Consider the following 27,583-nt stretch of genomic DNA (forward strand, 5'->3'; position numbering starts at 1 on the left):
TCCAAAACGACAGAACTCCAGCGCCAGCGGTTGCCAATGGAAATATGACGTTCCAAAACGACATAACTCCAGCGCCAGCGGTTGCCAATGGAGATATGACGTTCCAAAACGACATAACTCCAGCGCCAGCGGTTGCCAATGGAGATATGACGCTCCAAAACGACATAACTCCAGCGTCAGCGGTTGCCGATGGAGATATGACGTTCCAAAACAACAGAGCTCCAGCGCCAGCGGTATGCAATGGATTTCCAATTTCCGTTGATTTTTGAATTGATTAATAAAAAAAACAGTTGTTTTATTCTTTTTTTTTAAATAATTGATTTATTTATGTGGGTATATACAAAATTGCTGTTTTCCATACTAATGCTCTTAATTATTTCTCATAAAATTATACAAAACATGCATAAATTATAAATTGAGCTTATATATAGCTATATCTGGACTAATTTAAGTCTGATCCTGGAAAAAATTGCTTTGTTACTCGTGGAGGTCCTTGGAATTAATTGTGGTCCTTAATTTGTCAACCTGAAAACATAAAAACACATTTAAATTAAACAAGGCAAAAAATATATAAAAGCATTTTTTGTAAAGAAAAAAGGACATAACTCGGTCATATCCTTGCAGATTTTCAAAGGACATGGTGCGTTAGGATCGTATAGACCCACTGCATCGATCTGCATCAAAAAAATATGGGGTCATCTAAGAATCATAGGACTTGTACTTTCACTTGTAAAATTTCAGTCGCGGAGCGCACGGAAATGGGCTGAAAACACATATCCTTGAATATCTCCCAAACTACAAGGACGATCCTAATGAAATTTGGCCAGGCGGTAGTCATAATTAATACAATTATTTTGGCATATGACTCGCCAGGATACGCAAGGATACTGCCGAGCTATAGCCTATTTTTTGTTTACAAAATTGTCCTTAAAACTTTTTTGTCTGAAGGACTTTCGTCCTTTGGGTTGTTAATTCTTTAATGGGAGGTTGAGAACTATCTGCTGGCCAAAGGACATCCCGATAGTCCTTCAAATGGCGAAGTTAGCCCGGATATTTTCGATTTTGGCCAATTTTATGACTAAACCCCTAGGAAAAATTTTGGTGAAATTTTTTGTCGAATCCTTAAAATCCTTGAATGCCAATCGATAGTCTCGCCTCCCACGAGTTCAAAAAGGCATATCCTTCCGATATCCTTAGGGATTTGACCGAGTTATGGCCATTTAAAAAATTTCCTTTTTAGAAAATTGGCCATAAATCGGAAACTACAAGGACGATTTTGATGTCCTTTGGCTAGTTTATGGTCCATTTTCATACAATTTTTTGGACATAATAATTGTCAGGATCCGCAAGGATACAGCCGAGTTATGGCTTTTTTCATTTACGAAAGAATTGTGCGCAAATCTAGGCTGTCTGAAGGACCTTCGTCCTTTGCATTGTATATTCTGAATCGGGAGGATAAGGAGTATCGGTTGGTCAAAAGACATCATGATCCGTAATGATACGGCCAATCTACAGCCTTCTTTCTTTACAGACAAAAATCTAATTTCGTCAGCTCCTTGAAGGACTTTCGTCCTTTTTATTACACAATCTAAGTTGGTAGGGCAAGGATTACATGTTGGCCAAAGGACATCAAAATGTTACGTAAGGTTGCCAATTTATGGCCGATTTGGTTATTAACGTCCTTTTAAAAAATAGGAATTTCATGGAAACTATAAGGACGATATTTATGTGCTTTGGACAGATTATAGCCATTGTCCATAAAGTTGTTGGACACAGGACTCGTTAGGACACGCAAGGATATTGCCGATCAACAGCATTAGTTCTTTACAGACAAATATCTCTTTTCTCAGCTCATTAAAGGACTTTCGTCCTTTTAATTACATATTCTCAGTTGGCAACGCAAGCACTGCATATTGGCCAAGGGACATCAGACTTGTGAGTGAAATAGCCAATTCAGTCCTTTTTGATGTAGCCATATATCGAAAACATCACGGACGACAGGATTCGCCAGGATACAGAAAATATATTCGAGCTTAGTCCTATTTTCTGTACGGACTATCGTCCTTTTTGTTGTATATTTTAAATTGGCGGGAAAGGGAGATGGCCAAATTGCGTCCGATTTTGTGTTAAATGTGCACTTATGAAAAACTTGACAATTTCGTTGCCTTCTTGGCCAGTTGTTACCCGTGGTCCACGCGAGTCGTTTAAGTTAGGACTCGTCTGGATCCACAAGAATATGAGCTACTTTCTAAGCGTGATGAAGATGTCCTTCGGCCAAATACTAGACCTATTCGAGTCGTTTGACACAGGACAGTTTGGTAAAATGCGACCGACATACAATAATGTCCCTTGACAAAACAATGATACTCAGCGAAGACATACCTTAGTGTGGATTCCTGTAGAGGGCGTGGCAGCAGCAGAGTCGTCCGCACATGAATTACGATTGCACAATAGAATTGCGATAATTGGAAGACGTGCCTGAAATGGTTGGATAAGGTAATATGAACAGAAAGACCTTAAGCTTACTTTCTTACCTCGTTCACAGCGAGCAACCTGATGTGGTATAGCGCCCCATTACATCAATAGTCCTGTCTATGTCAAAGCCTTTCTGCTCTCCAGACATAGAACAAAAGAATAATTGTTCATCCACTTGGGTTTCGTAACGTGCACACGTTCTCTATGTCCACATAGCTGCTAAAACTGCAAAGACATGCAAATTAGAAAATGATCGATTTTATAGGGTAGGAATCTTTTAGCGATTTCCATCGATTTTAAGCAGTATTCACTTTTGACCACCCGAAAATCGATGTATTTGGACACAATATATTATTGAGATAATTTTAAATGTGAATTGAAAGCTTCATTATATTTTATGTATTGAAACTACCTCACTAGTGTTTGTCGGTTGATTGCAGATTTGCGCGAAATTATTTTATTTAAAAATCCGAAATAAGGTACGTAAAAAGGTCATGACCCTAGCAACTACACCCTTTTCTTGGAACTTTCGTTTAAGGTCAAAAATGTGTGAGCACGCGAATAAATGATCTATTAAGCTTCAGCTCCAGCCCAAATCCAAACATCAATTCATCAATTTAATAGCTATAACAAAAAAATAAAATAAAAACCCAAGCTTGGTAATAAAAGTAATTCTTGGCGTCAGCAAAAATGTGTAGGCGGGGTGCGGCAAGAACAATGCGGCATGTGAACTAAGAACGGAAGTGAGCAAAGCCAAGACATTGACCTCAAACATATCACGCAGGTGGCGGTGCTGACGTACATTGACCCTTGCTGCATATACATACAAACGGGAGAGAGTATGGGAGAGTGGGATATAGATCCAGGGTGCGAGCATGGGTTTGGCAAGATAAATAGCGGCAGCGAGTTGAACGAACCCGCGAAGCGGAAAGCGGAAACGCCTACGCAGGCAACAATCGGACTAGGACTCGGATTACATAATGACTGTAGAAACAATATGGCGTCTTAGTTTGGGTCAGGCCCGCGCAAGCTGGCCAGTGTTGCGCAAGGGAGCCCAGTGACAACAGGAAGTTAACCTTGAAGTTTAGCAAGCGATGACAGGGGAAACAGAAGCCGAAACAGAAACAGAAACCAAAACAACAACAATAACAAAAGGCAAAGCTCCAACTGCGCATCCAACGAAGCATCCGAGCCAATGCCCCGGACAGTCAAAGGCCCCTAACACGACTCTGCCCCGTCTCCAAATTATTCCAACCCAAACCGTTGCCCAGACACGTGTTGGAAGTGCGTCAGTTTACGCTTGGGCGTGGGGTGAGCTCTGCAGAGAGGCCGGGGGTAAACGTTTGCCTGCCGGAAGCTTTCGCATTTTGTTGCTGGAACCGGAAGCTGACAAGCGAAGTCGGAGACAAATGCGCCCCCAAAAACATTTCAAGGGTGACTTTTTGCAAGAAGACGCTAGCAAATTGTGGAACTGTGAAGCGGGCCAGGCATAAGTTCAGGGCAAACACTTGACATTGAATCGATAATAGGTTCAAGTATCCAAAAGATAATACTTTTAAAATGTGCACAGCTTTGCTTTGCAGTAAATACGACAGAGACATGAGAGGTGCGATACGAATCCAAGATTTTGTAACTGATATTAAGAAATTTACTGGAATTCAACTTTGCCTTACAAGCTACCCAAGATAATAAACCAGGTGATAATTGTAAATCATCCGAAGACTGTTTACATCGCAATATATAGAAAGAGAATAGAAATGTTTTTTTTTTTTCTTTTTAACAGCAGGAAGATTCTTAACCACATGATAAACTTAATGCTAACCACCTGGTAAATCATAAGCTTACGATTAAATGTGATCAGGAATGTCAAGAAGTCTTCATTTATTGTGGCGTTTATTTTCCCGTATTGCCTGACTTTTTGAACCTCTTCAGTTCTACGGTAAACAAACTAACAGCCCAGCATGTCAGGGAAATGTTAATGGAATGGCTGCCAGGGTGGCCATAAAGAGCAATGCTTCATAAACAAGCGTTAGCTCTGACCTACGCTGCGCCGAGTTGATTAGCCGAGGTGCCGCAGAGCGCCAGGAGCAACATTCTCGTACATTCCCAGCATTTTTAACGCCGCGGAAACGAGCTACGAACTTCATTCACAAAAGTGTTTCACATAAATTTTGGGCCTGGTTTTCTGGCTAACTGGAAGGCACTTTTACGAGGCGGCTAACAAATTGCGTGTTAGGCAAGTCTGGCAGAAGGGGGAGGGGCATGCGTATGCAGCGTGTGGCAAGTAACTTTCCAAAAAAAAAAACCAAATGCCAAACACACGCGCTGCCGTGTTGTATGCTATAGAAAAGCCCGCGCCTTTTTTACGCACGTGGAGAGCGTCTTTCAGTTTCCTGGAAAATGCTCGTATTATTCTAAATGCAAATTGAATTTGCGTGGCGCGAATGGTAGGCCCACTGCGGAGGAGGAGGAAGTGGAAGAGACAGGGAATGATAGCGACAACAATAGAGATGACGCACTTGGGTTTGTTAATGTAACAGGCGCCAAAGCAAATGGCCGAAATGCCAAATGAAATGCGCAACAGAAAAAACGAGAAAGAGATAGGCAGAGAGCGAGTGCGAGTGCGAGAGAAAGAGAGAGAGCGAAAAGCTTTTGCCGACTTAATAAAATTTGTGAAATGGCAACAAACTTGCGGCTTTTGTGTGGCCTTGCCAGAGAGCGCAAAGCTGCAAGAGCACAAAGTTGAAGCGCGTGCAATGCCAAGGCGAAAGTTCGAGCAATGTCACAGAAGTACAGTCAACCAACGGCGCTGGACAAAGCTTTCGAGCTGCAGAGCATAAGACACTCCCCTACTGAGGCGAAAGCTTTGCGAGAGACAGAAAGAGAGAGACAGAGAGTGAGAGAGAGCTTTTTAGGGGTACTTACCCCAAGGCTTAACAAAATGCCGTTATTATTTAGCGTCAATCAACGTTAAATGCCCTTCAACTTGGCGGCGCGAGCGAGACGGCGACAAGAAGCAGGCGAAAATTTCCATAGCCAGCGCGTAGGCGCACACACATTCAAGGACTCGGTCACTACAGAACGCGACAAGGTTAACGTAAAAGCACAGTGCGAAAGAGACAGCACGGCTGGCAACAGCGGCAGAGAGCTGCCACCTCGAGTTGCCTTAGCAACGGTGAAGTTCAAGGTTAAAGCTGAAGGATTTCTTGCGCTGACACTGCCAATGCCCACCCCTCACATGCCCTCACATGCACCGCACCGTGCTTAGCCCACTCGTGGCCATGCCTTGTGACTGGGAAGCAGAAGCTTTCGCCCTCTCTCTCTCTCCCTCTCCCTCTCCCTGCCTCTATTTATTCTATTCATACTTAGCGTCACATGGAGCTGCCTGTTGTTTGGCTGGACCCGGTCCTTTCTGCTACACCTGCAGCACGGCAGCCTTGAGCTTCTATATGCCACATGCCACATGCCTACTGCCTGCTGCTTGTCACTGTCATTGCCCCCCTTCCCGCCCCACTAAACACGGGCCGACTGTTGATTACATTGCGGCGCGTGACTTTGATTTGATTTTTAAATGATTCTTCGCTTTTCCATGCTCCCTCCCAACCACTTCCTCTCGCTCGCTCTGCCCCTCTTTCTCTTCTCAGCCGCCCTTTGAAATTGGAGGCTGTTAGCCCACGCGCAAAATTGCCGAACCGTATATTCGTTAAAGGTCAACAAAAGGACGATACTTTCAGGTGGCTTATTATCACCAAGTCGACAGCCAACAAAGCTGCATTGAGCCACGTATCGTCGTTGAAGTTTGTTTTATTAACTTATCAACCTTTCGGAGAGGTAGGGCAGTAGGACAGCCTTATGAGATTTTCTGCTTGAGCAGAGAAGTTCTTCATACATCGAGGTGTTAGAAAATAACTGCCAAATAACTAGCCAGCGTTAAACATGTTTTATATGAACATATTAAGCAACAAACAATGACAAACAATGATATATATGTTAAGAATCACTCGGTTCTATCATCTTGCAATGCAAATGCCTTGTCGCCCTTTTGTAGCTTTAACTTGTGAATTAAAAAAAGAAATTACAGCGTGCATACAGTAGATTTGTGATGCATTAACCAATTGTCACCATATTTATTAAATTCGGGTTCGGAAGGCCAAAAATGCCATTTGTATTTATGAAAATAGAATAAAGTGAAGTTGATAAGAGAATTAGAAGTAACAATTAAACTTGAGTTCAATTAGCATTCAAGGCGAAAGAAAAATAGTCGTCCAGTTAGTTGACAAGAGGATAAGAAGTGGAAATTAAACATGAATTCAGCTGGCATTCAAAGCGAAAGAAAAATAGTTTGCCAGTTAATTTTTCCGTTCAGGTAGCAGCTCTCAGCTATGTTTAGCCACAGCTTTGACGCAATTCCACACAAAACAAACTCAAGTTTCAATGAATGATAGAAGCAAATAAATTGCTAAAGTTCAAACTGGAGAGGACGCTATAAATGGTCAAGCACCAAGCCTGTCAATGGAATATAGTTTGGCCGTGAGGACCATAACAAAACGGGCATTAGTCGACCGACCGACCGACCGAGAGACCGGCCGGCCGGCCGGCCACATCAAATTTTATGAAAATGTCAAGGAAGCCGGGCGGCTACTTTGGCCCGGCTCTGGGCACACCCACTCTGGGACTATAGCCACGTTCACGGCCAGGGTCAGTACGTCAATGCGAAGGGGCGTGCAACAAGGCCAATGCCGCGTGAGCTCCAATGGCTGCAATGGCTGCGTTGGCTGCTCGGGTGCAATGGCAACCCTTGCGCTTGAACTTGCGCACGCGGCAGTTGCATGTGGCTCATTGAGTGGCGCTAATGCCAGTGCTGCTGTGTGGGTTTTTGACCTTCAGCATGAGCTTTTCACGCAGAGCTTATTTTTAGTAACAAGTGAGCGAGCGGGCGAGCGAGATGGATGCATTGAGCCGTTCGTTGCATTCGAAAGGTCATTCGTTTAAGGGTGTGCGGGTTTTTGCCCAGCCTCGTTCAAGGTCGTTGCTGCAGTCACAACTGTTAGCGCAGTGGCAACAGCAGCCGCAACATGCACAGTAATTACCTAACCCGAACCTCTTGCTCAACCATTTTCCGTTGGGGCGATTGTCGCATTGACATTGACGCAAATTGTTGAGGGTCAAGTGCACGGTCGTGGCTTTGTTGTCGTAATAAGACTGAATCAAATTAGTTGGGCGGCGCCCACTCACCCACCTCTACACCTACACGAAGGATCTCAGCTGTCAGCCAGCAGCAGTGAAAGGGACACTTGAAATGAGATAATTGGATTCGCCCAAATGCAACCTTACCCATGGATTTGTGCATGGTCTTTTTATAGAAATTACGATAAAACAAAATTCGCATATAATGCCAGGCAGAGCTACAACAGTTCTCGAACAATGAGCCAACTTTGGACATTCCCCGCCGTTTAATCATCGCGTAAGTGCAACAGGGCAAAAAAATTAATCGACAACGCACAAAAGTCAACAGAACTGATTTTCTATACCCTTGCATAGGGTATTGTGAGTTTCTTATAATGTCCATTCTTGTGTTAAAATATACTACTTCTTGTTCAGGTTGTGTTGCTGTTGTCAGCCACATGATTTCAACATTAACGAAACTTGACCTATATGTTTTTTTTTAGACAAAGCGTTTGAAGAGTTTGTCCTGACTGTTTAGTAATCTACGACCAGCCTAAGCGGTACGGGCCTCGAATGGTTTCATTTTTACGTAAGCTTCGCTTTGGGTAAAACGTGAGCCAGGTTTTGATTAGTTACAATTTCAAATTGGGGAAAACGTTGCGCCAACCTTGGCCTATGTCTCTGAACGTCGAATCAGTAAGAAAGATATCGCTGGTTCAAAGCGCGACTACACAAGCAATTTCCTTAGCAATTGCATTATAAACACTTGAAACCACTCGGATTGCTTGATTTAAGATAGTTTACTTACCAAACTCCTCACTCCAAGCAAGATTCATACAAATGGTCACAATAAGATGCTCTCAAGGAATAATTAGCCAGAAAGTGGTCCCATCTAAGCTTTTGTCTGTGTAATATAGATGGCAAAAAAAGCTGAAAAGATCAAAAAGTAGACGCTTATAAATTTTATAATTAGGCCTATGCAAATGCTCTAAAATCTGTGAAAGCGTTTTTTAATAATCGAATTACTATATTCTATAATGTGATTACGTCTACAAGGGTATTAAATATTTGATAACACGCACTTGTTTATATACGGGAACGTGCACGGCTCCAGAGCTCCATTGTACGTCACATGGGCTTAATATATGAGTGTGTATATATATATATATATATATGTATGTATTTATTTATTTAATATCAAATGATATGCAGCGCACAATTAAAAATGTTGACGCGCGTGGCAGGCCATAGACCGAGAACCTCAGCGACCGAGCGGCCGATCAGACGGCTGGGCATTGTACTTACTTTAGGGGTTGCGAGGGGTTGACGACGGCGAGTGACGAGTGACGCATACAAAGCAGAATGGCGACCATGTCGGAAAGAAGTGCTTACACGCCCTAATTAAGCGGTCAGTGTGCGGTTCAAGGGTGCCGAGAAGCCCGGGTCCTTGTGCGCTTTATGCATTAGGAGCATTATGCAGACCACGATACGAAGGCAAGGGCTGCGGCATGGGGTTGAGGTTGAGGTGGTGTGAGGTGAGGGGGTGAGGGGGCAGGAAATGCGTTTAATCATGTTGGTTCAGTCACTCAATTCAAGGCGAAGCGCAGGCTACTGCAAAACTCAAGCACGCTGCAAGTGGCCGGCCGGGCACAGAGAATTGAAATTGGCATTGGAACCTCAATCTGGGAATCTCACAAGCTCCACTGACTCTGCACTCGAGGCGAGCCGAGGCGACAAAGTTCAGGGTCTGCAGCTGGCTCTTTGTCTGCATTTCTGCAAAGGAAGCAGCTAATAAGTGCAGTGTGCAAGACAAAAGACAAAAACCGAATATTGACGCCGGAAATATGTTGGCGATGCGACCCGGCGACGATCTCTTGCCAGCGTCGACTCTGCTCAATCAAGTTGTCCTTGGCTGCATTAATACTCTTGATGAGTTTTGTGTGGTCAGCGCTGGCTTTGTGTGGGCTCACCGGATGCCTAACCATATGAAAACATATTTTTGATTTGCAAGTACAACTGGCACATCGAGACTTAGGAGGCCAATCGAAACTAACATTTTGATACTTATTTGATGAACAAATAAATTGGTTTTTTAATTGTTTGTTGTTTACTATCAAAGTCAATTAATTAGTTATTCCTTGAAATCAGTTTATATCTACATATATCTGTTTATGTTAACGTATCTGTAAATATATCTGTAAATGTATCTGTAAAAGTATCTGCATATATGTATATCTGTATCTTTATCTGTAACTGTAAATGTATCCGTTTATGTGGCAGTATCTATATATATATATATGTTTCTACTTCTGTGTGTGTATCCCTATCTGTATCTGTATCTGCTGATACAAAAATCTTTATATGTGTCTATATATATATATCTGTATGTGTAAACGTATCCGTAAACGTATCTGTAAATGCATCTGTAAAAATATCTGTATATATTTCTGTATCTGTATCCGTATTTGTATTTATATCTATACCTGTGTCTGTATCTTTATCTGTATCTATATATAAAAGTCTATCATCATCATTACTCATTCATTTACTATAATTACATATAAATAATTAATCTCCACATTTTTGACTGTTTATTTCGTTCAGGGAAATATTTGACTTGAACTCCTGATAAATCTCCTGATAATCCATTCAAATTACTTAATAACTTCATTCGCAATAACGTTCATCTCTTTCAAATAATAAATAACGTCACAATCAAAACTTCGAAAACTCTTCTGATTCCTTATCTATATATTAACTTAAGCTAGTTGTGAAAACGTGTAAAGCCCAACTCGAAAACTTTTCGCCCAACTCTTACAAATAATCCCCTTCATTCTCATAAAAATCTCTGTTCTTTCTTATTTAACTTAGGCTGCATTTTGTTAATGCACACTTTCGTTCTTTTTCACTGTCTGTTTTTATGCCTTAGCCTTGACATAAATATTCGCATATTTTGAAAAGCAAAATTCGCAATTCTTCATCGCCTGCAGAGGCTTCTTCTTTGGTGCCAGCGCTTCGCATTTCTGGGTGTGATTTACGGAGACTCTTTTGTGAATTATGCAAATGTTTGCAGTTTATTTTGATGCCGGGCACGTCACCTACCAGAATCTCAGGACATATAATATGGGCAATTATCCATGGGTTGGGGGAAGGGAGGTTGTCTTTGTAATTGTGCTTGGCAATGCCCTTATATTACCATATGGCGGCTCAGTGACAATCTCAATTGGAATGTGGGCGTAATCGTATCAAAACAAAAAAAAAAACGCAATGTCAGGCCGCAACGAGCCATTGAACTCATTTCCAGAGCTTATTAATACACATACATAGAATGGGGAGAAACAAAGACAGCTATGTAAATCTGCTGGAGCTACGCGGTGTCCATTAACCGCCGGATTCCCGGAGAGAGCTATATTGTTTGTTATTGCAGCTACTTGTATATTTTTAAACTTGGCGCAATTTTGATCCCTTATCGGACACTTGCCAGGTCGCTGTTTATAAGAACTTCAGCGAGAAACGAGAGTTGTCAACGCATGTTTACAAAAGTTTACAAAAGCGAGCAAACGCACAGTTTGTTGATCTTGATCTGCCCGTTCGCTGCCTGGGGTCTCGGTCTGGGTCTGCATGGGCCAAAGCTAAACAGGAAATGAGCTGAAACGTGAGCCGCCTTGGGCAGCGTATTAAAACCCAACAACAATAAAGATCTCTGAGTCACTGGCGACCCGACCGCAGACCACCATCGCGGCGACAGGAGCCCCAAATCCACTCAGGGTCAGGGGCCGGAGCGGCAGCCAAATATTATTATGGCTAAATTTGTGCCAGACAACAGACTTACAACAACAACAACACACAAGCAACTCCAAACTTACAACAACGACAGGCCATGCGGCATATTTTCCACGCTCGAAATTAGGTCAAGTTTTGGTTGCCAAGCGAACTCCGCGGCAGCTCCTCTGCTTAAGAGCCGTTGAATTGAAGTCAAGGTGTCGACGGCTACACAAACAGCAGCAAGCGATGAGATACATAGCTTGCAGTGAAGGTTTTTCCGCACTACGCTCAGCTCTGTCGGCTATTTAGAGCGTCAGCGTCAATATTTGGATCTGGGCGTCGCCAAACAGTCGAAACAATTTCAACGCCGCGGACTGACCTTAGCTAACTATACATTTAGTCGCCGAGGGCGAAGCAATCCAAAGAGCCGAGAGCTGAGCTTAGCTGATCTTTGGGTTGGGCTTTGAACTTGAACAGCCAGCAAACACAAGTTCAAATAGACAATGGAATAAATAGAGGTGCAAACAAATTGAAAAACTAAACCGAATGGTAGCAGCACTTACAAGTTTGGCACTCGCCCGCATATAGAGATTAACAGATACATTGTACACTACCGGAGACAGATAAAGATAGAGATACAGATGGAGATATAGATACAGATACCGATAAAGATGTTGATGCTTTTACAGATACAGATAAACAGATACAGAAACACACATACAGATACAGATACATATGCAGATGTTGCAGATACAGATACAAATTCATATATTGCACAGGCACAGATACAGCTGCAAATACAGAACCAAATATGCAGATACACAGATACAGGTAAGGATATAGATACAGAGTTAAATAGATAAAGATACTGAAAAAGATAAAGATACATTTACACATTCAGTTACGAATTAAGACACAACTACAGATAAAAATACAGTGCAGACACAAAAACATTTACAGAAACAGAAACAGATGGAGATACAGATACATTTACAGATTCAAAGTCAGGGTCCACAAATCGAAACCAGTTTTCCTTCAGATACGCATACTCATTCAAAATCGTAGCTGTATTTAATGCATGAAACACCGTTAGACGTGAATAAACTAAATCCACTTCCGAGATATGCCACAGAGGCACAGCCCTTGCTCGTTTGTTTATACTTATTTTTAATTCCGTTTTAATTCGCAACGCCCAATGACAACTGCGAAGCTGTTGAGCGTGGACTTCGCTATGGGGCTAAGATATCAATGACTTCCTCAAGAAATTAATCAAAATTCATAGCGAAAATCAAGCATAAAATAAACCAATAAATTCACTGCTAATCAATGTTGATGGGCCGATCGAATGTGGATCGATCGCGAATCGATAAGACTTTATAAGAAACTCAATATGACGTACACTCCCACCACTCGGCAAATGTAACCTTGATCAGTATTTGATGAACTTGGCATACGTATTCGATCACAAACTGGATTACAGTCGTGGTTAAAAGCGATTTTTGTGAAAATATTATCTCTATTATAACAGTTATGAGTAATACATTTATTCAGACATAGTCTGCTGAGGTCCTTGGCTCTATATCTAGAAAGGGATTCGAGCCAAGACCCTCAATACTCAGTTCTATTAATAGGCCGCTCAGCTAACTAACAGAGATGATTAACTTACCTAATTATATATATGTATATTATCTATATAATCTACTGGAAATCACAGTATTTCTTTGTTATTTTATCAGCGACAAGTGACAAATGTAAAATGCCTGATATTTCTATATACTATTCGGTTCCAAAGTAGACCAGAAAATTATGAGCAAGTATATTGCTCAAATGCCAAACGTTTTCGTATATGCACATAAATTTGTTGTATATAAAACATGCATATTATATAAATATATATATAAAACATTACCATAAATCCCAAAACATTTAAATGGCAAAATACTACATACATAATTCTCTCCTGAGCCAGTTTTCAGAAGCTTTGCACGTTCGACGATCTGTCTGGCGCAGTATGGAACAGCACACACACACACACACTCATAAATATATATATATATGAATACTTATGTGTGTGTGTGTGTGTGTGTATAGCTAACGACTGACAAATGTCTGTCGCTATAACAACAGCTTTAGTAGTCGTATAGCCTTGATCTTGGCAATATGATAACCCTAACCTTGAGCAACGTTTTGTGTTTGATTTTTGTCGTTGTTTGTATGAGTGTGTGTGTGTGTGTGGTCGTGTGTGTGTTGCGCATTTGTTGTTGCCGCGTGTGTGTATATTTAAATGCCTTTTTACTTTGGTCGCGCCGTGTTTATTAGAATTTGCTTGGAAAACAAATTTAGCATTTACTTTGAACAGTCTGCGTATTCAATTAAGCTGCTCCCCCCTTCCCCCTTCGCACCACCTAGCCATTGGCCACCTCTCTCATACTGGCCAGCAATTGGTCGGCCAACTGGCGCGCTAATCAGCCAAGAGAAAAAAATTGACGAAGCGACCGACGAAGGCGGACAGCTGACTGCGTCAGAGCATCGCGATAAGAGCAACTTGCATTCGGCTTCGACTTCCGCTTTGCAACGACTTTGGAAACTGAAAACAGAAACAGAAACAGAAACTGAAACTAGTCGAACGTCCGATCTGTCCAAGTTCAGCTCATTAATAAAAAGCACGAGCCCCCACGGTTGATTATATATATACACATATGTGTATGTGTGTGTGTATTTGATTTGATTTGTTTTTAAATGAGCGTCAGAGGCGACAACGTGTTTTGTTGCTGTCATTCATGATATATCAGCCCATGCGCTTAATGGTCTTCACGGGGTCTTCTGGGCGGTTCGGTTCGGCAATGGGCTTAACTCAAGTTCGAATGAAGAGTTCTTGACAAATGCGTTAAATAACTTAATAAGGGGTTTTTCTATTGATTTAAATAGATGTTAATGGGCTTTATTCATTTTTTATTTTCGCGAAGAAAGGGCATTTAGATATCGTGGTTCTAAACAGCTATTTAGCTCGTGTCCTTGACCATAAACCTGAATTGTGTTTCTTTTATTTATTTTTTTGTTTAGTTCTGTTTTCTTTTAAAAGCTGTTTTTGCGTGCAATTCGGCTGCTGCTTTTTTGTTTGCTAAATTATCGCTTATTATTCAGTACGGCATTTGCGGAGTTTAATTTGTTAATTAGATAAATAGAAATTTTATTTATGTGCACTGAGGTGCGGCGACTTTTTCCAGCTCCCCTGCAGCCCCCTCCATCAAGCTTAACCTTGAATGTGCAAAAGGCAAAGGTAGATTTTGTTTTGTATTTTTTTTTTTTTCGCTTGCGCCCGGCAAAAGTAAATCAAGATGGCCATAAAATATGCCCCGAAAAAAAGCGTTAAAATTCTAAATAAACAAAGCGAAAATAAAGCAGCGACAAAAGCTAAATAAATGCAAAGTTCGAGTACATTTCAAAAAAAAAAAAAAAATTGTATATATATATAAACATATTAAAAATTCCATTGCTTGATTCAAATTCTGATTGTGGTTTCAATGCACTTTTTGTTGTTTCAAAAGCATTTGCTGCTGCAGCAAAGCTACATTCGCAGTAGAACGAGGGAGGGAGAGGGAGAGAGGGAGAGAGAGAGCGCGTATCAGAAGGCAACAACAAAGAGACTCCAGACAATAACAAAACAAAGCGGCGCGTCCTTGAAATCGCGCGACAGGGCCGCTAAACTCAAGCGTCGACGCAAATAACTCACAATAACGGCTGCACAGACGCGGCATAAGGGCGGGCGGGGCTACCGGGCGGGGGCTTACCCCTGAGCCAAAGAGAAAGATTGAGGACTGGACGAAAGAGAAATAGCCAGCCACATGACGTATGACGTATGACGTGGGATGTGGGATGTGGAACGTGCGATCTGTGAGTAACTGTCGCTAAATGTACAACAATGCATCGCATCGAATGACGACGACATCGCAAACTGCACGCCCAAGAATAATTAGCTATATATAAATTATCTAAATATGTATGTGGACAAATTTTGTTTTTCAATTCAATTGCCTTTACATGCTCAAAGAATTGTCAAATAATTGCAAATGCTACAAAATAGGAAGAACAGTCTGGCGCGACTAGATGATACCCAGTTTTCTAATTCGTAAGTGCAATATAAATATAGAATCAAATATAGATCCCTAACAGGATGCAGCCGATGCAAAGAAATTTGCAAGGCTCTATAATGATCTGCTAATTTATATAAAACTTTTAACTCTTAGTTAACATATTTTATCTTTGGCATATGGTAATCTAGCACATCGTATATATTTTGAATGGAATTTAAACTTTTTGTGGTAGATCAACGCTTCCTTTGAATATCTCTAATAATATAGGGAATATGACGCTCTATATAACCCTTTATAGCTCAATTCATGTACACAGGGTATAAATATAGATACATATATACTATATGAAACAAATCGTTTTTGAAATGCAAAAACATTCTACAGACTATATATGTAAAGAGTTTTATATTACACGTAAACACTTGTGCAAAATGCGGACTCTGCGAAACGGTTGAGGAATTATAAAGTGCCTGACATTACGTTGTTTTTATATATATATGTAGGGAATATGTATATCAATTCAGGGTTGTAACAGCTAGACAAGCAGAAGATTCAACACTTTCATGTGTATAGAGGCAAATATTCTGTTAGAAGGTAAATGTAAATTTGTTTCAGTTATATTCTTGTTATGCATATATGCATATCGTATTGATTTACAGGGTAAACAATAATCGCGCTCTCTATTTAAAGTTGGGCGCACTTGATATTGCACTCTCCTATACTATTTTTATAGCTCTATAAAAGGTATTGAAATTTTGTCATGCATGAGAAATTATTCGTTTCGAGATATCTTGACCAAACTGGGCATTAATTAGTATTGATATCGGACTTCTATATCATATAGTTTTACTGAGAAACATGAGAAATTGTCTGTATTTCATGATGTGTTGAGCAAAGTCGGCAATTACGAGCATTACATAAGGGTATTGAATCTTCGAGGTGCCAACGATAGGCTTTCTATATTGTTGTGATTTAATTTCAGTTTGGGATCCGCTTTTGTGTAAAGTGCAGGGAATTACGAATGCAGCGAGTTCAAGGACTGCTCTTGCACCCACAGATCGGAGGGGAGTGGGGCAGAAAGAAAGCGTTTATTCAGCGACTCGCAATTGGGGCTTTTCCATGGTCACTGAACATGGAACTTTGGAGCAGTTTCTGCCCACTTTTAGCCTTCGTTTAATTGAGCTCTAGCCGCTTGACGCTAATTTGCCGCTCTACTTAATTCCAGATGAATGCAGTGCCCATTTGTATTGCTTTGAAATCCATCATAAATCAGAAGGAACATTTCGATTTCGCAAATTTTTATGTTGCAAATCGCACGTTTTGTGTTATTTTTTCATGCTCGCAGATGCGTCGACTTTTTGATTTACAGATCGTTAAAATATAATGAACATTTCCACAAATATCGACACGTGTGCGTCTCAAATTGATTAATTCAATAGACTTATGTGTATGTGCGAAGATCTATGTGTTTGCGTGCATATATACTCGCGTTTACGCTCTTTGTTATTGTTGCTAGGCGAGAACGGGTTGATTTTCGAATAGGTCGGGGCGTACGCCGTCTGAGTCGAAACCCGAAACTAGCAACTGGGAAAGCTCCGGTCGAGAGGGGCTACCAAATACCCTGCAAATGCTTGGTCAGATATCCAATCTATATAAATCACATATTACCTTACGAGTCTCCAGTACAAAATTAATCTCTTAATGTGGATCAAAACTCAATACAGCTCAGATCTATTAACATGCCTAGGCCATGCATATCGACAGTTTTTTAATACCTCGTTTGCTCATTTGCATAGTTACAGGGTATTTAAACGGGAATAACGCAAAACGCATCAAACTTGAATAAAAACAATAAATACAAATGTGTGTGTGTGTGTGTGTGTGTGTGTCTAGCAACAACAAAAACAGCAAAAATAACAAACAGCAATATTAATAAACAATAATTGTTCAAGGTCAAGATGCGAATTTAGCTTAGAACAAAACAAATGTGAAATAACACGTTGAAATAAATAAATATGCAAATTTGATAGGCCTGTCAATACCCTGTACTCAATATTGTCCAAGTCTGCCAAATACTACTGCATAGTCTAACTTTCACGAAAGTTCAATTTTCTTTTAACAGTATTCAAATCCACACATTTCATTTCCCAAGTGGTTTTAGCAAGACAGCGGGAAATAGGGGATTTCTTAAATGCATACACATAATATGCCTGAGGAGGCGTTGGGTAATTGGTATGGGAACAACAGGTTGATGGCGTGTTCTTGGGGCTACTTAAGCGACACTGGACGGGGGCTTGGCAGGAGGTTTAAGTAGGTGGTTGTGTATTCACAGGCAAATATTTGTTTGCAGGTGGAATATTATGAAGTGAAACGAGCAACAAGTGTGAAAATTATAAAAGCTAATGGGAATTCCGATGAACTAACTAACACACACATTGATGAGACTTGGGTGGAATTATATTAATATATGGGGTTTATGATTAAGAGTATAGGCGTGTAACATAAAGGAAATCGTCTGGAAGTAATAAAGATTAAGAACCTATTCAACTGTCAAGCTGACAACAACTTGTGCTGATCCTCCTATGGAAAGTGATCTCACTGGATTCGCTTGGATTTCGCTTAGAAACTGCTCTATCCCAAAAACTGCGCACTTTGCGCAACTATGTATTTTATTTATTCAAAACAAAAACTATTTTTGAATACTTTTGAGTGTACACAACTACACACACATAAGAACCGCAAGTCTTCCCCTTCTTCTTCTTCGTCTTCTAGCTGGTGACTGAGTAATACGAGTAGATGTACTCGTTTGCGTACAAGCATTACGGATTTATTATGATCAGATTTTTGGCATTTGCGCGTTATTTGATCGCCGACCAGAAACGTCGACGCCAGCGCAGGCAGCGGCAGAGGCAGCAACAGAGACAGAGACAAAGTCGAAGGCAGCAGCAGCCCAAGGTCAGCGTCTTCTCATCTGCTCTTCTGCCTCTTCTCGCATGCTTCGACTTGAATAATTAAGTGCGAAATAAATTAATTTCAGTAGAACTTTTCGGCATGCGCAGCCCATATTTAGTCGCATTTGGGCAATTGAATGGACATATTAGATAAACGAATATGGACACTTAAATACTCGCTTGACCTTTTCACCTTTTATGGACAATGTTGGCAGTTAAGGCGAAGGGATATACGATGCTTATTAAATAATTAAACATAATTAATGAAAAGGCTGCTTAAGCACTTACCCTCTTCCTTCTTCTATCTCTCACGCTTGGTATCTCTCAACTCCCATTAAAAGTCTGAGGACAGAACTTTTCCAAGTTATATAAAAACAGATTTATCTCTATGGTAAACGGTGTTTCATGTTCCAACTGCTTCGAATTTACTTCAAAATAATGCTGAATAACACTAAAGAAGATTGGCTTGGACTGAAAGAGAAAACTGCACAGATTAATGAGAAATCGAGAAATAAGAGCTCTAGATATATGTATATATCAAAATTTTAAAGATATTAATTGGGCTAAAAGCTACTATTATTTTATTTTATTTAAATGTATCATGATCAAAGAAGAAGAGGGCATGGCATTGTATGGATTGCAAAGATAATGATTAGAGTGATGAATAATTGAACGCGAAAAGGTAGGAAAAAATAATATCTAATAGGAAATAATGTAAAGTAAGCTAACTTTAAGCCATTCACAGGCATTTACATAGATAAAAGAATTTTTAAGAATGAAGAATATATAAGTATGCCATTAGGAGGATCCTCTCCACCAGGATCCACCCAGAATAGTCTTTAAGCTAAACGCGATTTGGCCTGGCCTTGTCCCCATTAATAAAAATTAATTATAAGGCACAAAAACCTTTCCAATTATCATGAAGATACCTGTTTTTCATATTCCATTTAATGTTATTATTATTTTTTAATCATCAAGCGTCGAGCAAGCGGGAAAATGAAACCGAAACCGAATGCGGCGCCGCCGCGTGGAATGCAACATGCGGCCAATGGGAAAGGAGGCGAGTGTGGCTCAGCTGTGAAAGTTACGGCCTGTGAAAGTGAAAATGGAAATGGAAATGCTGCGTGGCATGAAAACCCACTGACATCAATTTGGGCTTTTCAGCTGGTCGAGCGAATGGGCGGGTAGCGAGGCGGGGCGGGCGGGGCAGGGCTGGGGAAATGTGAGAGCTGCCGCGGCGGCGCAGAAAATCGACAATAAATTGCAAATAAAATAAATACTATAATTTAACAACTGTCGCGAATAGGCGGGCGACTGGCGGTCGCTGTTTTGTCGCAGCAATTAAATTAGTTATTAAAATAATATTTATTTGTGCATTTATTGCCATAACAAAAACACACGCACACAGCCTGCGCGACCTTGAAAACAAATATTATACTAATATAAGTATTATTAAACAAATGAAATGTGAGTCAGTAAATGTTAAAAATGAATTAACAACTGGTTTCGCACAGCTAGGCAATTATTATAAATTATACATGTTTCAATTTAAACAGGATGCAAATTAGAAACCAATAAAATAAAATACGGATCTGATTTTTGTTAATTCGCAACTTATGCTACCATTAGAAGCATCAAGAATCATCATTTAAGTTAATATCACGGTTTAAATTTGTTAAAACGATATCATCAAGTTAAATTATATTAATTTTAATATCATATAGAGAATAAACACAGTCTTTAGACGATGCATTTCAGTTAATATAGTTAATAATTTATATATTTATCAAAAATTAAAACCAATTTTTGAATATGAACCGAACCTTTACCGAACTACTTGGCTGAGAAAAACGATCCAAGCCCAATCAAGGTTTGAACCAAAACATAGGAAGCTGGTTCAAATCTTAGTAAATATAGTTACTGGGTTCTATGCTTTTAATAATAATACATAACAAACAAAATAGGTTTGAACAAAAGCCTGCATAAGAAGCTGGTTCGATTGCTATGGACATTGCCAAATTCTGATGCTTTTAAATGAAATGACTCATAAGGCAGACATATTCATTTCAATAAATTTATGTGCAATTTGTATTTACATAAATTTATTGCAACAACAGCTGCAACAGTTTTGTCCACGCCGAAGCCAGGTGCCGCTGACGCAGCCAAACTCCATTTGCATGCGCCGATGGGCTGCGAGCGCACTTGGAGCCGGCGTGATAAAAGCCACCGGCTGTGGCCGCAAAAACTAGCTGAAGAGAGGCCGAAGAGTGTCTGAGCTATATAAAGGAAAGAGAAAAGCAAAAGCTCGAACAAAAGAGAGCGGCATAAAGAGCACACAGGGAAAAGCTCTTGAGCGTGCGCGCTGTGGTGAATTAAATGCATTTAAATTTTGGTTGCCTGCAAGAGCGTAACAAAATGCCGTTAAGAGGCAAACACATTGCTCTGCTGCGACTTAAATTGAAGGGATATTGAAATTAATATAGTTATAAAGTTATTGTTATATTAATTAGTTCATTTAAAAGCCATACAATTACAACTGACGCAGACATATAAAATTAAGTAAAGTCCACAACTGAGCATCTTTCCACTGGATATTTGAACTTTTATGTTGTTTTCATTAACTGTACCGCTTCGAGCTAATTGTTAAGCGACGGCAGCGACGCCGGCAGCGAGTGCAAACTCGACCTTGACCGTGAAATTTAAATTTAGAAGCTACGGCCGGCTACGACGTAAAAAATGCAAAAAGCTTTTGGCTTTCTCTGTGTAAGTGTAAATGTAAATACATACATGAATAAATATGTATATACTTATTAATAAGCAGCCATATGTTTGTAATTGTATGTATGGGATGCAATTGTAATTGAATGGCGCGTCAGGCGCTAAATGCCACAGGTATTCCCTGCCCACCGGGAAAACAACAACAAAGACAACAACATGCATGTGTGTGTGTCTGAATAGAAACGTACACATACACATGCATGTTTATATACGAATGCAACTCAAATGTCTCGTGTGCTTTTGAGCTATTTGTGAAATTCGAATTTTATTTATATCAGCTGCAGACGCCAGACGCTTTAATTGAAATTCGAACTAGCATGCAATTATGCTAATAGTCTAGGTATACGAGAAGCAACTGAATACATATGTACAAACATGTATCAAGTCGCTTATTAGGATATAAAATAAACTTACCATCAAATTTAAAGATCGAAATTATTTATGCACGAGCACATGACTGAAGCGTCAAAATAACTGTCCGTGCAGAAAAACTTATCGTTGAGTAGAAGTTTTACCGTTCTATAAAAAAATCGATGTGTTACTTAGAATATACTCAGAGTACCAACATTAACGATCTTATTCTGCTCCTGATCTTAAGCAACAGCGTTCACAATATTTTAATATAGAATAAAGGAAATAAAGTGGGCATTATTAATTTACAGGTCAAATGGAAAGATGTCGCGCAAAAGTTGTACAGTGTGGCCAGTGTTAGACAAGTATAAAAATACCAACGCCTTGAATATAACTTGCTTTTGGCACAACTTATGCTGTTCAAATCAAATAATCAAATATTCGAGTTCGAAATGCCCAATTTACCTCAATATATAGCATAGACAAAAACACTTACGATTTATCGGCTAGCCTCCACCAACTATCGGACAGATAAACGAAAACAATCGATAGCCCATAATTGTTTCCACACAATTCGCGGATAGCCAATCAGGTCCGTGGTTTTAATTTGTGTAATTTCTTACCATCTGCTGATTGTCAGTGCATAAAGTTGAATTGGCAAGACTTTTGTTAGCCCTGTGAACTTAATTTTGTGTCAACAAGATTCAATTGTCGCTACTCGCGATTAAGCCGGCAACACAATCAACGCGCACGTGTGACGCTAACGTATAAATATACCCTAGAATCAAAACGTTTGCTCAGCTTTTACATTCCATGTTAAAATGCTGGAGGAAGAGCTAAGCGAATATTTTTTGTGCAATTTCAACGATGCACAGCAGCTGGAGGGTGAGACGTGAAATTAGTAAAAGCGCTAGCAAAAATTTATAGACTGTCTTACAGATTTGCCGGCTGACGAGCGTCTGCGAAAGCTGTGGGCCAGCCAAGAGCTGTGGACCGTGGATGAGTTACAGAAAATTATCAAACGCTGGCAGGACAGCCCACAGCAGCAGCCTAATGGGAACGAGGAGGCAGCGCAATTGCTAAATGATTTTCTGCAATTAATTTTCGCCTTTGTGCAAAACAATTTCACCGGACCCTTCGATAAGTTGGCGGCCTGCACAGAAATGCTGACAGATTTGCAGCTGGCGCAGAGCGATGCCCTGGAGCAGCTAAAAGCAAGCGGCGAGGAGCTGAATCCAAATGTGAAGACTGCGCAATTGTTGCTTATAGCAAAGCAAATGCTCGATACTTTAATTGCTGCTCAGCCCACGTCGAAGGTAGTTTCATTTGGCATAAATCTGAGTCCTTGCTAATCCCTTTTCACATCTTCACAGCTGCTTTGCTGGTGGCGTATGCGTATAGTCTGCCTGCATCAGCACATACTGGACGACTTGGCCAGCGCTCTTTACGAGCAATTTAAATTGGCTGCTGTCGAGCTGCGTCCTCACGTGACAGCCTTTGCCCAAAAGGAGTTGCAGGCGCTGTTGCTACTCGAATTAGCCAATGGCTATTTGCAATTTCATCGTTCCGATTTAGCATGCCAGACGCTGGATGAGCTATGCAAGCATCTGCAGGTCGAACTGACGGTAGAGGGCCTACTGGGCGTGCGCACTAAGTTCCAGCAGAAGCCACTGCCTCAGCTTTGCCTGAAGGTGGTGCAGCAGTCGGTGGACCTGGGCTTGCCAACGGCACTGCTGAGCAATGCGCAGACAGCGCTGCCTCAACTGCTGCTCCTTGAGGATGATACGCGTCTGGAGCGCATACGCTTTATCGAGCCAAAGGACAACGAGGTGATGACACTTCCTAGCGTTCTGCAAGCGCTCGTGCTGGCCAAGGTGTGAGTATTAGTTGAGCCCGTCTTCGGATTCAATATATATTGCTTATGTCCTGTAACCGTTGCTTAATCCTCGTTTTTTATCTGCTTGCAGCAAGCAACTGAAGCGTTCCCAGCCCAAGGATCGCTTGGCAGATGAGCAGCTGGAGCCCTATACGCAAACGCTTCTCTATCAGCAGCATGGACCGCTGCAGGTGCGCCAAGCAGCGCTGCTGCTGAACTGCCAGCAAGAATCGGGCCAGCGGCGCACTGTCGAGCGCAGCTGGAAGCAGTGTGAGGAGTGCGTCAAGCTGTTGGACAACGTGGAGAAGCATACGCTGCGGACACGGCTATCCTACGGCTTTGCCGCCTTTCTGCAGCCCAAGTGGCAGGTACAGCTGCAACTGGTCGATCTGCTGCGTTCGCTGGGCATGACAAAGACTGCGCTGGATATATGCCTGCAGATCCACGCCTGGCAGCAGGTCATCGAGTGCTATACAAGCCTTGAGCTGCGCCATAAAGCAGCAGAGATTATACGGCAAGAGCTAGAGAAGCAACCCACCGTTCTACTGTACTGTCTGCTGGGCGATGCTGTTGATGATCCCCAGTGCTACGAGCAAGCGTGGCAACATTCCAAGCAAACGAGCGGCAAGGCGCAGGCCTATTGGGGCAACTACTTCTATAGGCGCGCGGATTTCACGCAGGCCATCGGGCACTACGAGCTGTCGCTGGAGATCAATGCGCTACAGGAATCGATTTTACTGCGCTGCGGGTACTCTGCCATACAGCTGGAGCGCTGGGAGGCGGCTGTCAAATGGTATCTCGCCTACACGCATCTGGAGCCAAATGGTTTTGAGTCTTGGAACAATCTGGCCAAGGCTCTTATCAAGCTGGGCGACAAGGAGCGGGCACATCGTCTGCTCGGCGAAGCGCTCAAGTGCAACTACAACAACTGGAAGGTGTGGGAGAACTATATGCTTGTGTCGGTGGACACCAGCCACTGGGAGGATGCGATGCGTGCGTATCAGCGCCTCGGCGAGCTAAAGCAGCACTTTCTGGATGAGGAGGTGCTCACGCGCATTGTCTACGGCATTGCCAGGCAAATGCAGTCCGATTGCTCATCCGAAGCCATGTCCAGTTCGCTGCAACGCCGCATCACTCAGCTGCTGGGCCAACAATGTGTGCAGCATGGCAACGAGCCAATGGTCTGGGAATTGTCCGCCTTGGTTGCGGCGACGCCACTTAAAAAGGCCGAGCGGTTGGTCAAATCGTATCGCGCTTACACGGCAAAACAGCTTAACTGGGAGACGAAGTCCGCACACGCCAAGAAGGCGTTGAGCCTGTGCCTGGAAGCAGCTGAGCTGGCACTGGCTGCCATCAAGGACCATGCAGCGGATGAAAGTGAGGCCATGATTACATCGCAGCTCAACTCCAGCCGCCTAGCTGCCACTTCCTGCCTGAATGCGTTGAAGCGTGCCAGCCTAGTGGAGGTGCCGAAAGAGCAGGCTGATCAAATGCAGCAGCTGGAGCAGCAGCTCACAGAGTTGACCAGCATTGTGCAGCAGCGTATGCAACGCAACTAGTCCGTCGGCTCCTTGTACATATGTGTAAACCTTTATTAAAGCATTTTTATCATTTTCTAAATCTATCTAAAGCGTATTCAATTTTGTGGTGATGAGCACGCGCACGCTCTGGTCGAAGGCACCGGCGACGGCTAGGCCTAGTTTGTCGGGGTGCCAGTCGTAGCTGTGCACCGGCTGGGAGCTTAGGGTCACGGCGCTGATCATCTGCAATTTGCCGGCGACGCCCTCTTTGTTGCCGTCAGCATCCTCAATAACGCGACGATCGGGATATTCATATTGCCAGAGACGTATGGAGCCGGTGCCGCCGCCAGTCAAGAATATATCACGATTCTGGGGCACATGGCGCACAGTCCAGACGGTGGCCTTAGGGCCACTAATGACGCCATTGCTGCCCACGCTGCGGCCCGCATTGCGCTCCTCCACGCAACTAAAGCCCTTGGTCGGATGCTGTGTGCGCATATCATAGACCAGCAATCCACCCTCCAGTGTTGTCACCGCGAGCTTGTTCATTGGAATGTCGCGACGATCAAACTCCAGGCCGCAGATGCCATTCTTAATGGTTGCCTCCCAGCGCACAGCCATCGCACGCAGATCGAATAGCTTTAGATCACCATTGTCGTATCCCGCGGCAATTATGCGCTCCTCCTCGTTGTAGGTGTTCCCAAATGCCACGGCCCAGCAGTCGCGCCGTAGATTGCTCCTGTTTATACCATCTCCCATCTGCGAGGGCGGCGATATGTCTACAACGGGTGCCTGGCCTTGACGTATGTCCCATACTTTGATAGCGCCATCGCGACTTCCAGTCACGATTTCGGGTGCTCCACATTCCAGCTGCGTGCCGCCAATGGCATCGATGCAGTTTATAATGCCGGTATGCGCCTTCACGTTGTACACGGCCAGCTCCGGATGCTCCAGATCACTTCGGGAGTTAGCCAGGTATTATATATTGATAGCAGGCCCAAAATGCATGTACTCACAGCACCTGCAGCCGTCCCTCAAAGTCACCAATGGCCATGTGTCGATTGCGCAGGGAGGAGGCGCCAAAGGTGCCACACTTGAAGGCCGCCTTCTTCTCCACCGTCTTGACCTTCTCCAGCTTTTGCTCGTTAAGCTCGTAGATGTCCATGATTCCATGGCTATTCGGCTTGCAGCCAAGCACCACAAATTTTGCCGATAGCGGTATCCATTTCGTATCGTAAACCGTGTAGTTCACAGATTCGTGTAAATGTTCGATTAGCTGGGGCTTGTCCATGTTGCCAGCTATTTTCTATTACATGCGATTCAGTCTGAAAATGTTGATTTTGCAATTGATTTGAAATTCAAAATCAATTTGTTTGAAATGTTGCCATAGTTCCTTTGATGACATGCTGCCGAAAATTAATCGATACCTGCACTAATAATTGAAATATACGCAACACAGGTTTGGTGAAGAACACTCACTAGGAGATACCCTGTGCTTACACACATCCCACACACAATTCTTGTTATTTATCAAACATATTCCACACAAAATTTTAAAACGTTCAGAGTAAGATTATTTTCCAAAATAAGATAGAACTAATTCATTATTCATCACTGAGATCAAAACTGTATGAACGCACATAAATATAATATACACTGCATGCCCATATCTTGTCGATTGTAATGGGTATTGCGTATACAAACTATCGATAGTTCACCACGTTTTATCGAACGGGGATTGATGCCGTAACAACGCGAAATTATTAAAAAATAATTTTGTAAAAGAAAAACAAATACCTTGGAGAATATGCTGCGCGCAGGCTGTCAATTGTTCAATCCGTCCACCGTGGCGGCAGCCAAGACGGGCAGCAACAACTTCGCCTTGGAATTCGTGCGCTGGCGGCGAAAGCCGCGTTGGCTGCCGGTGGCCAAGAGCAAAGTTTTCCGCGTGCCCGAGCGAAAGAAGCAGTCAGAAGAGGAGCGCACGGAGCTAATGCGGCTGCACAATAACTACAAGTGAGTAAAAGAAAACATGTATGACAATTAACAAGTGACTGATGGTTATAATTACTGACGTTTAGAACCCAGTTGCGCTCTGTGCGGCAATATTTGCGGGAGGAAGTGGTGCGGCAGCAGGAGACGTCGACGGCGGATCACATAGTATTCACGCCCGAGCAGGAGGAAGCAGAGTTCCAGCGATGCCTCGAAGTGAATGCCGCATGGAATGCCCAGATTGCTAAGGAGCGCGAAGTCCGCTTGGCCAAGGAACGGGAAGAGAAGGTTGCCTACATCCAGGAACGCATTGAAGCGGGTAAACTACGTGCTGAGGAGCAACGCGAGCGTGCCGATCAGCGCATACGCCGCGAAATCGAGCAATCCAAGACGTTCATCACACGTGATAATCTGGATGCGGCCATTGAAACGGCACTGGCCAATCCCGTGGATCACAACTATGCACTCGATCTGGAGGGCAACATGCTTAGGGGGCGTAGTACGCAATCGCTAACTAGCTAAGACTAGATATTTCTTATATTAAAAAATAAAGAGTACTTGTAATCAATGCAGTTAAATAACTTAGACTTAGGCGGCCTATTTACAGAATTATTA

The 27,583-nt window shown here is 42.3% G+C and overlaps 3 protein-coding genes and 1 long non-coding RNA gene across 5 annotated transcripts; 2 read left to right on the forward strand and 2 right to left on the reverse strand.

The window, feature by feature from the left end:
• Positions 1–365: 365 nt before the first annotated feature.
• LOC115766128 lies at positions 366–26,842 on the reverse strand. 2 transcript variants are annotated; one of them, XR_004018180.1, is made up of 6 exons: positions 26,774–26,842; positions 18,740–18,922; positions 8,450–8,571; positions 2,535–2,700; positions 2,383–2,478; positions 366–525 (listed from the first exon to the last, which is right to left on the reverse strand). It is a non-coding gene; the product is annotated as an uncharacterized LOC115766128 (long non-coding RNA). The 2 variants fall into 2 exon arrangements; XR_004018179.1 differs by lacking the exon at positions 26,774–26,842 and adding an exon at positions 21,644–21,823.
• On the forward strand, positions 22,148–25,034 carry LOC115766093 (tetratricopeptide repeat protein 27). The gene is made up of 4 exons (XM_030709907.1): positions 22,148–22,465; positions 22,520–22,896; positions 22,954–23,456; positions 23,548–25,034. The coding sequence occupies exons 1-4, from the start codon at positions 22,402–22,404 to the stop codon at positions 25,013–25,015; spliced, it is 2,412 nt and encodes an 803-aa protein (XP_030565767.1). The 5' UTR covers positions 22,148–22,401; the 3' UTR covers positions 25,016–25,034.
• LOC115766108 (WD repeat-containing protein 92) lies at positions 25,026–26,543 on the reverse strand. Its single transcript, XM_030709932.1, has 3 exons — positions 26,456–26,543; positions 25,993–26,403; positions 25,026–25,934 (listed from the first exon to the last, which is right to left on the reverse strand). Exons 2-3 carry the CDS (start codon positions 26,265–26,267, stop codon positions 25,082–25,084), a joined length of 1,128 nt encoding a protein of 375 aa, XP_030565792.1. The 5' UTR covers positions 26,268–26,403; positions 26,456–26,543; the 3' UTR covers positions 25,026–25,081.
• On the forward strand, positions 26,672–27,576 carry LOC115766119 (probable 28S ribosomal protein S26, mitochondrial). The gene is made up of 2 exons (XM_030709942.1): positions 26,672–26,992; positions 27,058–27,576. Exons 1-2 carry the CDS (start codon positions 26,784–26,786, stop codon positions 27,488–27,490), a joined length of 642 nt encoding a protein of 213 aa, XP_030565802.1. The 5' UTR covers positions 26,672–26,783; the 3' UTR covers positions 27,491–27,576.
• Positions 27,577–27,583: the final 7 nt, after the last annotated feature.

The sequence above is a fragment of the Drosophila novamexicana genome, unplaced genomic scaffold (assembly GCF_003285875.2).
Source record: "Drosophila novamexicana strain 15010-1031.04,08,12 unplaced genomic scaffold, DnovRS2.1 tig00000009-arrow-pilon, whole genome shotgun sequence".
NCBI classification, from domain to species: domain Eukaryota; kingdom Metazoa; phylum Arthropoda; class Insecta; order Diptera; family Drosophilidae; genus Drosophila; species Drosophila novamexicana.

What these genes read in the sequence shown, in the direction of transcription:
- LOC115766093 (XM_030709907.1), top strand. Translation starts at nt 22,402, where the DNA reads ATGCTGGAGGAAGAGCTAAGCGAATATTTTTTGTGCAATTTCAACGAT. An exon ending in CTGCTCAGCCCACGTCGAAG is followed by an intron (nt 22,897 to 22,953) that starts GTAGTTTCATTT and finishes ACATCTTCACAG; the next exon opens with CTGCTTTGCTGGTGGCGTAT. An exon ending in GCGCTCGTGCTGGCCAAGGT is followed by an intron (nt 23,457 to 23,547) that starts GTGAGTATTAGT and finishes ATCTGCTTGCAG; the next exon opens with CAAGCAACTGAAGCGTTCCC.
- LOC115766108 (XM_030709932.1), bottom strand. Translation starts at nt 26,267, where the DNA reads ATGGACAAGCCCCAGCTAATCGAACATTTACACGAATCTGTGAACTAC. An exon ending in GAGGGACGGCTGCAGGTGCT is followed by an intron (nt 25,935 to 25,992) that starts GTGAGTACATGC and finishes TAACTCCCGAAG; the next exon opens with TGATCTGGAGCATCCGGAGC.
- LOC115766119 (XM_030709942.1), top strand. Translation starts at nt 26,784, where the DNA reads ATGCTGCGCGCAGGCTGTCAATTGTTCAATCCGTCCACCGTGGCGGCA. An exon ending in CGGCTGCACAATAACTACAA is followed by an intron (nt 26,993 to 27,057) that starts GTGAGTAAAAGA and finishes ACTGACGTTTAG; the next exon opens with AACCCAGTTGCGCTCTGTGC.